The 13,498-nt window shown below is 43.4% G+C and overlaps 1 protein-coding gene across 1 annotated transcript in view; it reads left to right on the forward strand.

The window, feature by feature from the left end:
- Positions 1-13,498, forward strand: part of PTPN14 (protein tyrosine phosphatase, non-receptor type 14) — a 196,240-nt gene that overhangs the window by 122,820 nt on the left and 59,922 nt on the right. The window contains exon 4 of the mRNA XM_027565607.1: positions 12,613-12,710. Coding sequence (XP_027421408.1) covers positions 12,613-12,710 — 98 coding nt within the window. The remainder of the gene's footprint in view (positions 1-12,612; positions 12,711-13,498) is intronic.

The following is a 13,498-nucleotide window of genomic DNA, read 5'->3' on the forward strand; positions in this document are numbered from 1 at the left end:
GTCAATAAAGCAGAAATAGATGTTTTTCTGGAACTCGCTTGCTTTTTCCATGATCCAGCGGATGTTGGCAATTTGATCTCTGGTTCCTCTGCCTTTTCTAAAACCAGCTTGAACATCACGAAGTTCACGGTTCACATATTGCTGAAGCCTGGCTTGGAGAATTCTGAGCATCACTTTACTAGCGTGTGAGATGAGTGCAATTGTGTGGTAGTCTGAGCATTCTTTGGCATTGCCTTTCTTTGGGATTGGAATGAAAACTGACCTTTTGCAGTCCTCTGGCCACTGCTGAGTTTTCCACATTTGCTGGCATATTGAGTGCAGCACTTTCACAGCATCATCTTTCAGGATTTGAAATAGCTCAACTGGAATTCCATCACCTCCACTAGCTTTGTTCGTAGTGATGCTTTCTAAGGCCCACTTGACTTCACATTCCAGGATGTCTGGCTGTAGGTGAGTGATCACACCATCATGATTATCTTGGTTGTGAAGATCTTTTTTGTATAGTTCTTCTGTGTATTCTTGCCACCTCTTTTTAATATCTTCTGCTTCTGTTAGGTCCATACCATTTCTGTCCTTTATCGAGCCCATCTTTGCATGAAATGTTCCCTTGGTATCTCTAATTTTCTTGAAGAGATCTCTAATCTTTCCCATTCTGTCATTTTCCTCTATTTGTTTGCATTGATCTCTGAGGAAGGCTTTCTTATCTCTCCTTGCTATTCTTTGGAACTCTGCATTCAGATGCTTGTATCTTTCCTTTTCTCCTTTGCTTTTCACTTCTCTTCTTTTCACAGCTATTTGTAAGGCCTCCCCAGACAGCCATTTTGCTTTTTTGCATTTCTTTTCCATGGGGATGGTCTTGATCCCTGTCTCCTGTACAATGTCACAAACCTCTGTCCATAGTTCATCAGGCACTCTATCTGTCAGATCTAGGCCCTTAAATCTATTTCTCACTTCCACTGTATAATCATAAGGAATTTGATTTAGGTCATACCTGAATGGTCTAGTGATTTTCCCTACTTTCTTCAATTTAAGTCTGAATTTGGCTATAAGGAGTTCATGATCTGAGCCACAGTCAGCTCCCGGTCTTGTTTTTGCTGACTGTCTAGAGCTTCTCCATCTTTGGCTGCAAAGAATATAATCAATCTGATTTTGGTGTTGCCCATCTGGTGATGTCCATGTGTAGAGTCTTCTCTTGTGTTGTTGGAAGAGGGTGTTTCTATGACCAGTGTGTTCCTTGGCAAAACTCTATTAGCCTTTGCCCTGCTTAATTCCGTATTCCAAGGCCAAATTTGCCTGTTACCCCAGCTGTTTCTTGACTTCCTTCTTTTGCATTCCAGTCCCCTATAATTAAAAGGACATCTTTTTTTGGGGTGTTAGTTGTAAAAGGTCTTGTAGGTTTTCAGAGAACCGTTCAATTTCAGGTTCTTCAGCATTACTGGTCGGGGCATAGACTTGTATTACTGTGATATTGAATGGTTTGCCTTGGAAACGAACAGAGATCATTCTGTCATTTTTGAGATTGCATCCAGGTATTGCATTTTGGACTCTTTTGTTGACCATGATGGCTACTCTATTTCTTCTAAGGGATTCCTGCCCACAGGAGTAGATACAATGGTCATCTGAGTTAAATTCACCCATTCCAGTCCATATCAGTTCGCTGATTCCTAGAATGTCGACATTCACTCTTGCCATCTCTTGTTTGACCACTTCTAATTTGCCTTGATTCATGGACCTAACATTCCAGGTTCCTATACAATATTGCTCTTTACAGCATCAGACCTTGCTTCTATCACCAGTCACATCCACAGCTGGGTATTGTTTTTGCTTTGGCTCCATCCCTTCATTCTTTCTGGAGTTATTTCTCCACTGATCTCCAGTAGCATTTTGGGCATCTACAGACCTGGGGAGTTTCTCTTTCAGTGTCCTATCATTTTGCCTTTTCATACTGTTCATGGGGTTCTCAAGGCAAGAATACTGAAGTGGTTTGCCATTCCCTTCTCCAGTGGACCACATTCTGTCAGACCTCTCCACCATGACCTGCCCATCTTGGGTGGCCCCACATGGCATGGCTTAGATTCATTGAGTTAGACAAGGCTGTGGTCCATGTGATTAGATTGACTAGTTTTCTGTGATTATGGTTTCAGTGCGTCTGCCCTCTGATGCCCTCTTGCAACACCTACCATCTAACTTGGGTTTCTTTTACCTTGGATGAGGGGTATCTCCCCACAGCCGCCCCTCCTGACCTTTACCCTTTTCTTAATAATAACAGTGGAAAAACAATCTGTCTTTCTCTCTCATTCTCTCATCCCAGTAGTTTTATGGAAAAGCTTCACAGTTTGGGGATTTTCAGGATGGATTTTCAGGGCACCGATAATACCCCCTCTCTCTAGATTGTCACTGTGCTACTGACCGTGCGTGTGGGAAGAGAGGGGTTGATTGGACTGACCTTGAACTGTAGAGAAGGGTCGGACTGACCTTGAACTGTAGAGAAGGGGAAGGCATATGTGGCCCTCTGATAGTAGCACTGCATGTGCATAGATCGATAGGCAAACAGAGTGCTTTTACTGACGTGTTCTTAACTATGAAAGAGCATTTTCTTTCTGTCCCAGATCTCCTTGGGCACTGGGCGTAAAAGAGGTCAATCTGTGGATGGTATGTGCTGATCAGACAGCTTCAAGTGTTATTAATACCTTAATTGAGTGAAGTCTGTGTAACTTTTAATGATCCATAATAGGGAAGTATCTTTACTCCATGCAAGGCAGTAAAGACTGTATGTAACACTGATGATGAACTCCTGTTTACTCTTTGAAAAACATGTTGCGTTTAGAAATAAATGCATTTAAGAGACTAGTCTGCACCTGCTTCTGGGTATAGCCTCTCCTTTTAGGTAGGAGCCTGTAATCCGAGAACCCAGTCTCTAGATTTTACTTTTTTCCTTCAGTGCATCTTTCAAGGTTGTCAATGAGTAGTTAGAATGCACAGCTCAGTTTCTTTTTCCTTCCTTCTGCCTCCGGGGGAGGAACGTGAAATATCCCAGAGGCTACTGCTGGGAGAAAACACAGATCTGAGTGATCCACGGGCCAAACTGTGAAACATGTCGTGTAATGTTTTCACAGAACAGCTTCCATGTCAGTGTTTGTCTCATTCACTGTGGCATAGATGCTCTAACAGGGGCGGGAGGGCAGCGTGGTTATTGAAAAGCCTGGGATCATGAAAATCACCCGGCAGTGGTGTTTGTATTTTCATTTCTCTCTCCCTTTTTAATGTGGCTGTGCTGCCCGGCTTGCAGGATCTTAGTTCCCCAGTCATGGATTGAACCCAGCAGTGAAAACTTCGAGTCCTAACCGCTGGACCACCACGGAATTTCCTGTACTTTTATTTCTACAATACTTTTCGACTTCAGTGAAATTGATGGCTTGCCTACAATGGCTGGGAATCCGATCCCACTCTCCTCACCTTGTGGATGCCGTGCAGAAATGGATCTCCAAGCTCTGGTCTGTGTCGTCCTGCCTTTAAGGAGCAGTATTACCTTGGACCAGTCCTTCTCCTCCCTTAAGGGAGTTTCCTTCTTTAGAAACGAAAGACCTGGATTTGAGTTGTTGAAATCCTTCCCTTAGATTGCTTAGGCAAACTCATGCTGCCACAGTGTATGACCTCCAGCTGTCTGTGGCTTTCAAAACCAAAGCCTCATTCCTCACCATCTTCCATGTCCACCGTGTCCACTGCCGTCTTCTCTGGGGCTCAGACTAACTGAGCAACAGTGCCTACTTGGGTGCTGCATGTCTCACGGCAGAGGGAGGCAGAAGAGGGAGCCAGACACAGGCTTGGAAGGCTTCTGCTTGGAATCCACATGTGCCGTTTCCTCCTCCATGTCACTGACCCCAGAGCTAATCGCAGAGTTAATTTGGTAGGTGGCTGTGCCCCTCTGGGAGGGGCAGCCCCGTGGTGCATTTCGGCAGACATTCAGAACAGTGACATTGACCTTGCGCCCTCCCGCCTCCACCATCCTGTGATTTCGGCCCAGGGTCTTGCCCTCGTGGGTAGAAGCCCAACCAAAATCACATCTTAATTTTATTTATTTTTTAGTTTTTGGTAGCATAGCACGTGGGATCTTAGTTCCCTGACCTGGGATTGAACCTGAGCCCTCTGCATTGAAAGGCAGAGTCTTAACCACTGGACCGCCAGGGAAGTCCCCCCCAAGTCACATTGTAAAGCTTTCAGATTTTCATGTCTATCCTGTGTTTAAGACATTTCTGCTGAACTGGACTTGGAAAGAATATTTCGTTTGTGAGAGGGGTGGGAGGAGTACTTGAAAAGCACCATGTACTCTGCCTCCGAGTTCTCCCGCCTTATCTGTGATTCTGTGGCAGTACAGTCCATCCTTTCCAGGCCAACACATGGAATTTCTCAATTTGAGAAGTATTAATAGACCTGCAAGTAAAATAGGCTTGCACAAGTGCTTAGATAGAGTCCTCATATGTGAATTAAAATGAGAGATGAAAGATCTTAGCAGTACATCTGTAAACATTGAGGATAATGTTATGGGGTTTTCAAAGAGTCCTTTGATACCACTGGCAGAAGTACTGAATGCCTTGTTGATTTAACTCACTGTAAAGGCACCCCACTCCAGTACTTTTGCCTAGAAAATCCCATGGACAGAGGAGTTTGGTAGGCTGCAGTCCGTGGGATCCATAGAGTCGGACTTGACTGAGCGACTTCACTTTCACTTTTCACTTTCATGCATTGGAGAAGGAAATGGCAACCCACTCCAGTGTTCTTGCCTAGAAAATCCCATGGACAGAGGAGCCTGGTAGGCTGCAGTCCATGGGGTCGCTAGAGTCGGACACGACTGAAGTGACTTAGCAGCAGCAGCAGGGTTTTTTTTTTTAAACTTTCTTTTCATAATATTAGGGAGAGAAGGGAACATGGAAAAGTCACTTATCTTCTTGAGTTTGTATAGAAAATATCCTGATGCTGGGAAAGACTGAAGGCAAAAGGAGAAGCAGATGGCAGAGGATGAGATGATTAGATAACATCACTGATTCAGTGGACATGAATTTGAGCAAACTCTGGGAGATACTGAAGGTCACAGGATCCTGGCATGCTACAATTCTTGGGGTTGCAAAGAGTTGGACATGACTTAGTGATTGAACAAAAACAAATTCAAGACAGATGAAACCTCTAGGGATAGATTCTTAGTGACTTCTAGTTTCCAAGTGTGATGTTTAATAGCACCAATTACCAGGAAGCCTTTGTTACTTTACCCAGAGAAACCTGCATTCAATCCACAAATTACTATTCTCTTGAGATTCAAAACAAAAAACTTTGAAAATAGAAATGTTACCCTTATTCAACAAGTACAATTATGTCCACTGTTTTTTAGAGAGAAAGCAAAATCTTCACCGAAAATCATTCATTGGACCTCAGCAGTCAGATGGACTATTTCCAGGTCTTTGAATATAAAAATTATTTAAAAGTTTTCCTTGTGGGCTTGGGTTTTCAAAGAGGATCCCTTTGGAAAGTTGGCAAATACTTACTTTCCTGGCACAAAGATTGGTTTTTTTTCTTTTCCCCCTCCACCCAAAGCTATGACAGGGTGGAGTGGAGTATACTTCCATGAAATTGCATGTTTCCAAAATAGGATTCACTGTTACATTTGACTTCTGTTAGAATTGAATCTCTAATCAAAAATAAGCAAAAACCAAACACTCTAGAAATAGAATTTCAGCTCATATTCTCTAATTTGGTCTTCATATAGGATAGAATTATTATATTTTATAAAAGTGCCTTTTGAGCAGAAATGTAGCAAACAATCAATTAACAAAGTGGTTCAGATTCCATTCCCGTGTCTGTGATCTCATGTAGTAATATCCACAATCTCAAATGGCTGTTGTACCATATCATTAACGCTATTCAGATTCTCTTGTAGTCTGGATGGCTTCCAGGAAAGAGCACTGCATTCTTCAGCTCCTCGGTTTAGTTTCCCAGTATTAGACTACATTTAACCTAAAGGACCAGGAAAAATCCTGGTGTTCCCTGCTAGTGGATTGGGATTCGCTGTTGCCTAGCATTGCATGGATCTGTAATAGAACCTGCTCACATGTTTTATAGAAGTGATAATTGTAGCTGAAAGTTGGGATCAGCAAGGTCAAAAAAATCATGACTATTGTTTAGCTGGATCCTGTGGATTGTATTTCCCCAAGGTCTCAGCTGATCATTCTTGCCTCCAGGTGATGGGCAAAAGCCTTCTAGCTGTGGTAGCTAATGCTAGGATAATACCTTTTACAATGCTTTTACTCACTGGTTCTTAAGCATTAAAACCCTTAATAGTGCACTAGAAAGAGAAGCCGTGACAGCAGTGGCCCGAGAGATGATGAGCATCCTTGCAGGGCAGAGACTGCCTTAGACTTCTCCAGGAACTCTTCAGCTTCTAGCCGAGTTGGATGTACAAGGACGTGCTGAATGACTATGTGTTAATATCCATGTGGGGAGTAGAAAATGAGTCGAAACCACTTGAGCTAGGATGGTTTCATGCATATAGAAGAATTTCAAACACTCTATGAATAGGAGGAGTAGGCAAGCTTTACTCTCCCGTCCCACCTTGAAATTGTGTCTTCTGGCTTGTTTGGGTTTGGGGTTTTGTGCATGTTGTTCTTATGAGATTCCCATTGTAGCTTTCTTCAATAAGCATTAACATTCCTTCCTATCCTGAGAGTCTGTTCTTGAGGTTTTGGGATGTTTTGTTTATTTGTTTTTAATATCCTATAACTCTTGATGAAAGTGAAAGAGGAGAGTGAAAAAGAACTAAGATCATGGCATCACTTCATGGCAAATAGATGGGGAAACAGTGTCAGATTTTATTTTGGGGGGCTCCAAAATCACTGCAGATGGTGATTGCAGCCATGAAATTAAAAGATGCTTACTCCTTGGAAGGAAAGTTGTGACCAACCTAAATAGTAAATTGAAAAGCAGAGATATTACCTTGCCAACAAAGGTCCGTCTAGTCAAGGCTATGGTTTTTCCAGTGGTCCTGTATGGATGTGAGAGTTGGACTGTGAAGAAAGCTGAGCAATGAAGAATTGATGGTTTTGAACTGTGATGTTGGAGAAGACTCTTGAGAGTCCCTTGGACTGCAAGGAGATCCAACCAGTCCATCTTAAAGGAGATCAGTCCTGGGTGTTCTTTGGAAGGACTGATTCTGAAGCTGAAACTCCAGTACTTTGGCCACCTCATGTGAAGAGTTGACTCATTTGAAAAGACCCTGATTTTGGAAAAGATTGAGGGCAGGAGGAGAAGGGGATGACAGAGGATGAGATGGCTGGATGGCATCACTAACTTGATGGACATGAGTTTAAGTGAACTTAAGGCCTGGCATGCTGCAATTCATGGGGTTGCAAAAAGTTGGACACGACTGAGCGACTGAACTGAACTGAACTGAACTTTTCTGAAAAAAGCCACAGGTGGAGGGTTCTCTGGTCATAAGCTGAAGTTAACACTTTTCCTTATCCCTCTTTTCTTATTCCCCTAGTTTTAAAAGTGTGGTCTTCTGATTCTAAGTGACTCTTCTTTAAAGATCTATCTGCTTTCACAGTGAATTCTTGCCACTTGAAAGATCTTTGATGCCTAAGGACCCCCTTGTTTGCCTGGGTTTCCATAGGAAGGTGTTCTGTCTGAGAACCAGCTAGGTTATAAGTGTAAAAGATCTTCCATGAAAGTGTTAGTCCCTCAGTCATGTCCAACTCTCTATATCCCCTTGGACTATAGCCCACCAGGTTCCTCTGTCCATGGAATTCTCCAGGCAACAAGAGTGGAGTGGATTGTCGTTTCCTTCTCCAGGAGATATTCCCAACCCGGGGATCGAACCTGGGTCTCCCACATTGCAGGTAGATTCTTTACCATCTGAGCCACCAGGGAAGACCCACCAGTTTCTAAGCATAAAAGATCTTCAGTGAAAATCTCCCAAGCAATTCCTTAAGTCTTTTGAAGGAGAAGTTACCTTACATGAATGAGTAGACCTTTTACTGTTTCCTGGAGAACTTGCCCAGAAGCACAAGAGAGGTGCCAGAGAAAAATCAAGAACCAGTCTGGGGACAGGGAAACAGCGAGGCAGAGAGATACTGAGGAGAAACCTTGAAGGAAGGGTGGAGGACACCAGAGAAAACATGGACTGTAGCTTTGCATGAGAAGAAAGCTCCTGATGCCTGTGTTTCTCTCCTAGCTTTCTTCCAGGAGATGAACTAATAGTGTACATCAGTAGATTATGGTTTTAGGCATGACTCTGGTATTTAAGTAAGGGCTGTAAAGCCCTGAGCTTTGCTTGTATTGATACTTAATGAGGGTGCATGCTCCTTGAAGCAAAGCTGCCAGTGTAAAGCACTTTTGTTGGGGCTCTTGAATGAAACCATGGAACCTGTGACCCTTGGCACTTGCCATGTGCAGGCTGGCCATCCCTCCCCTTGGAACAGGAGACATGCAGGCAAACAGCAGGCGTGTGGATCCCAGGAATGTATGAGACTGCCCTTCTGTGATGGTAACTCTCCTTGGGTGAAACGTCTGAAAAATATGCCTGAGCTTGGGGACTTGACCTGAGTGAACAGGGAGGAAAAATGGAAGCTAGAAGGTAACGTGTAACATATTTTAACTCTGCAGTGAGTCAGGTTTCTTAGGTCTTCAGTACTTTGATCTGCTCTCATGCTGTTTCTTTTTTAATTCGTGTACAGTTATTGCTTCAAAATATTTTCATTTACTCCGATTCTCTCCTATGAAGAGTAAGCAGGTGGGTCATGGCTTCCCCTTTTCCCGCCATCGTATGTTATTTCCAGAAACTCCGTCAACAAAGAAACACACACACACACGCACACGCACTCGCGCGCGCACACACACACACACACACACACACGTGAGGGCGGTAGCTTCAACTTTACAGGCTTTTTAAAAGCGTCCTATCTAGTATTTGCTCCAAATTGTGCACACTCAGAAGCAGCAGACTGCCACTTGATTACCAGGAAAAGACTTTCAATCACAAGTTTTTTGATGTAACCTCTGTTCCTATTTGTTGAGATTTTGACTCCACTATGCCTTTAACCAGCTAAGAATACAATGAGTAGGTGAGGGCAAGGCTGTGTCCTCTGAACTCAGAGTAGTGAGTGGATACAAAGAGTTTTTCTACATATACCAGGGACTTGTCTCTGAAAATCAGCAAAGATACTTGTTATGTACATTAATTGAGTTCAGTTCAGTCACTCATTCGTGTCTGACTCTTTGTGACCCCATGAACTGCAGCACGCCAGGCCTCCCTGTCCATCACCAACTCCTGGAGTTTACTCAAACTCATGTCCATTGAGTCAGTGATGCCATCCAACCATCTCTTCCTCTGTCGTCCCCTTCTCCTCCAGCCTTCAGTCTTTCCCAGCATCAGGGTCTTTTCCAGTGAGTCAGTTCTTCTCATCAGGTGGCCAAAGTATTGGAGTTTCAGCTTCAGCATCAGTTCTTCCAGTGAATATTCAGGACTGATTTCCTTTAGGATGGACTGGTTGGATCTCCTTGCAGTCCAAGGGACTCTCTAGAGTCTTCTTCAACACCACAGTTCAAAAGCATCAATTCTTCGGCGCTAAGCTTTCTTCATAGTCCAATTCTCACATCCATACATGACCACTGGAAAAACCATAGCTTTGACTAGATGGACCTTTGTTGGCAAAGTAATGTCTCTGCTTTTTAATATGCTGTCTAGGTTGATCATAACTCTTCTTCCAAGGAGCAAGCATCTTTTAATTTCATGGCTGCAGTCACCATCTGCAGTGAAAATGGAGCCCCCCAAAATAAAGTCTGTCACTGTTTTCACTGTTTCTCCATCCATTTGCCATGAAGTGATGGGACCAGAAACCATGATCTTAGTTTTCTCAATGTTGAGTTTTAAGTCAACTTTTTCATTCTCTTCCTTCACTTTCATCAAGAGGCTCTTTAGTTCTTCTCTTTCTGCCATAAGGGTGGTGTCATCTGCATGTCTGAGGTTATGGATATTTCTCCTGGCAATCTTGATTCCAGCTTGTGCTTCATCCAGCCCAGCGTTTCTCATGATGTCCTCTGCACATAAGTTAAAGAAGCAGAGTGACAATATGCAGCCTCGATGTACAGCCTTAGTTGATTTAGTCAGCTGATTTTGACAGGAAGTCAAATTACTGACTCACTAGTGGACCCCCTGAGAGGTAGGGACAATAGGGGAAGGTTGGTAAAGGGTACAAACATTTAGACAGAAGACGAATAAGAGCTGAGGAACTAATGTATAGCGTGGCTGTGGCTGATAACACTGCACTGTATGTGTGCTCAGTCATGTCCAACTCTGCGACCCCACAGACTGTAGCCCGCCAGGCTCCTCTGTCCATGGGATTCTCCTGGCAAGAATACTGGAGTGGTCACCTTTTACTCCTCCAGGGGATCTTCCTGACTCAGAATTCAAACCCACATCTCCTGTACCTTCTGCACTGGCAGTCAGATTCATTACCACCGTGTCACCTGGGAAGCCCTGCTACACTGTATAACTTTATATAATTTTATTGAAATTTGCTAAGAGAATAAAACAATTTTTAACCAAGAAAAAGTAAGAATAAATTATATATATAACATATATATATATATATGCTTCTGCTGCTAAGTCGCTTCAGTCGTGTCCGACTCTGTGCGACCCCATAGATGGCAGCCCACCAGGCTCCCCCGTCCCTGGGATTCTCCAGGCAAGAACACTGGAGTGGGTTGCCATTTCCTTCTCCAGTGCATGATAGTGAAAAGTGAAAGTGAACTCACTCAGTCGTGTCCGACTCTTCGCGACCCCATGGACTGCAGCCTACCAGGCTCCTCCGTCCATGGGATTTTCCAGGCAAGAGTACTGGAGTGGGGTGCCATCGCCTTCTCATAATGGACCTTGTAAAATGATTATGAATATTTTAGGTGAAAGATAAAATGATGGTAGGAAAAATAGGTGGCTTTTCTAATAGATATTAAGTTTGACTAGAAAAAATTTTTAGATAACTCAGTGTTGGTCTTTCTAATTTTAATTAAAGGTTTTCCCACCAGAGACTTCCCTAGTGACTCAGATAGTGAAGAGTCTGCCTACAGTGTGGGAGACCTGGGTTCAATCCCTGGGTCAAGAAGATCCCCTGGAGAAGGGAACGGCAACCGACTCCTGTATGCTTGCCTGGAAAATCCCGTGGGCAGAGAAGCCTGGTGGGCCCCAATCCATGGTGTTGCAAAGAGTCGGACATGACTGAGCAACTCACACGCGCTTTCCCACCAGAGGCTGCCATGGCTGTCTTTACCCTGTCCTGTAGAGTCAAGAGGAAAGAAGTAGAGAACTGTTCCGTAGAGAGAACTGGATTCTTCTTCTCAAATAGGTGCTAGGTTGACATGATGGCTTCCCTAGTGGCTCAGACAGTAAAGAATCCGCCTGCCAGTGCAGGAGACCTGAGTTTGATCCCTGGGTTGGGAAGATCCCCTGGAGAAAGGAATGGCTACCCACTCCAGTATTCTTGCCTGGAGAACCCCATGGACCGAGGAACTGGTGGGCTACAGTGCATGGAGTTACAAAGAGTCAGGCATGACTGCATGATTAACAGTACTACTGGCATGTAATGATGTCCATGATATCAAGGCAGAGACAGCAATAATTTGCTCTCAGGGCTGATTGCCTCTCTCCAAGACAGCGGGGCTTTGGGTCACTCCTAAGTTCCCTTGATTGACATGCTGAAGTTTTGAAGACATTACAGAGTTGTGGTTATCAGGAGCGAAGAAGTTGTTAGCATTTGCCAAGAATTAATGCCTAAAAAGTGTGACTGTTCTAGAGGTAGCTTGTTTTAAGAGTATATTCAAAGGAAGTGGAGTCCTGGGATGTAAAGGTTTGGGGTAAGGAGATTTCTAAACGCTTAGGTAATTCTAATTATGATTTTATTGGCAAGGAAACAACAGCACTCTGTTAGCTTCTGAGAACAGTGGTCTGGTCTGAGGTTGATGTTGTATATGGGCACATTCTGTCTGTCTGCACTTTGCTGCTTTGAGGATGTACTTTGGGTTGGAAGGCTCAGTGTCACATTCGATTAGATTTTTGTGAGTCACAGATGTGGAGGGTGAGCCTGACTGAAAAGCTTTATACTGTCCGTTAGCAGAATTCTAAATGATTTGCCTGTTTGTCTTCTACCCTCTGTAACCTTGGGATTTAAAAAAACAGTGTGTTTCCATAATTTTTTTCAGGAATGCACACTGTTGCATGGCTTTGGCAGCTGTGTGTTGTGGGTGTCCAGGTGTGCAAGAGTGCTCCCGTGCTCAGTCTCTTGTTATGAAGAGCTGGTCCTTATCAGTAGCTCATCCTGCCGGCCTACCATGAAATGATGTGATGAGAGCACTTTCGAACTCAGAGCGAAGGGGACATGGCACCTGCCACATCAAACAAAGACAAACACAGGCAGAGGTCACTTTCCATCTTTTATAGACCTGACCTTTATCGACATCACCTGTGTATCCTGCTGTGTACACAAGGCGTCATATCTAGAGGCATTCATGGCGTGGGAATATATTCCAAGTATGTGTTTTTAAGGTTATTTCTCCTTCTGTTTCCATGAATAGATATCAGTATTACCTGCAAGTCAAAAAAGATGTGCTTGAAGGGCGGTTGCGGTGTTCGCTGGAACAGGTGATTCGGCTGGCGGGCTTAGCTGTGCAAGGTAAGAGTGGGGACCGGTGTTTGACAATCCATCTGGTCTTAAATGCTGGCACCGCTAGCCTCTCAGAGGGAAAAGCTAAATTTACTTAAATGATCCCTTTGTAGCTCTTTTTGCATTTTGAGCTATCTTACATTAAAAGTGCAGAGGTAGTGACTTTTGGTGGCAGGATGGTGGATTCCTCAAAGCTGTTTGCAAATTGCTCAAGCTTGTGTAATTTTAGTTTTATTTGAAGAAATAGCAGTTTTCATCCTGCCTCTAATTAAAGCTCCATTGCAGGGTTTGTAGACCATTTTCTTAGAGTTTTTCCACTGCCCAATGTGGTCATATTTTGTGGCTTGATGTTACGACTCTGTGACTTTCACATCAGTTTCAAGTGTGAGAGCCTAAGACATTATAGTGTACTTTATTCTGACAGGTAAAGAGAGAAATTTAAACTGCAGTGTAGTAATGTGAGATAGCTAATGTGTGTCAGAGTCAATTTATCCTTCAACCTACCCTGCTTACACTGATCTAGATCAATCAGACAGCTGTTTTTTTCTTTTTAATCTGTAAATTTTTACACCTATTTGTGTAGCACACTGTGTAATCTTTTACATATATTTATACACTGTTCTTTATTGACTGGTAGCTTCATTGTCTTTAGTCATGTTAAAAACAAGAAGATAAAAAGACAAGTTTCTTTTTAAAAAGAAACATGTTTCCCTTGCAGTAGCTACTTTGCTTAAAATCAGATACCATCCAAATGTAGGCCTGCCAGCTGCAGAGTCCTTGCTGTGTGGATTGTTGTT

This window comes from Bos indicus x Bos taurus, chromosome 16, assembly GCF_003369695.1.
Source record: "Bos indicus x Bos taurus breed Angus x Brahman F1 hybrid chromosome 16, Bos_hybrid_MaternalHap_v2.0, whole genome shotgun sequence".
Taxonomy (NCBI): domain Eukaryota; kingdom Metazoa; phylum Chordata; class Mammalia; order Artiodactyla; family Bovidae; genus Bos; species Bos indicus x Bos taurus.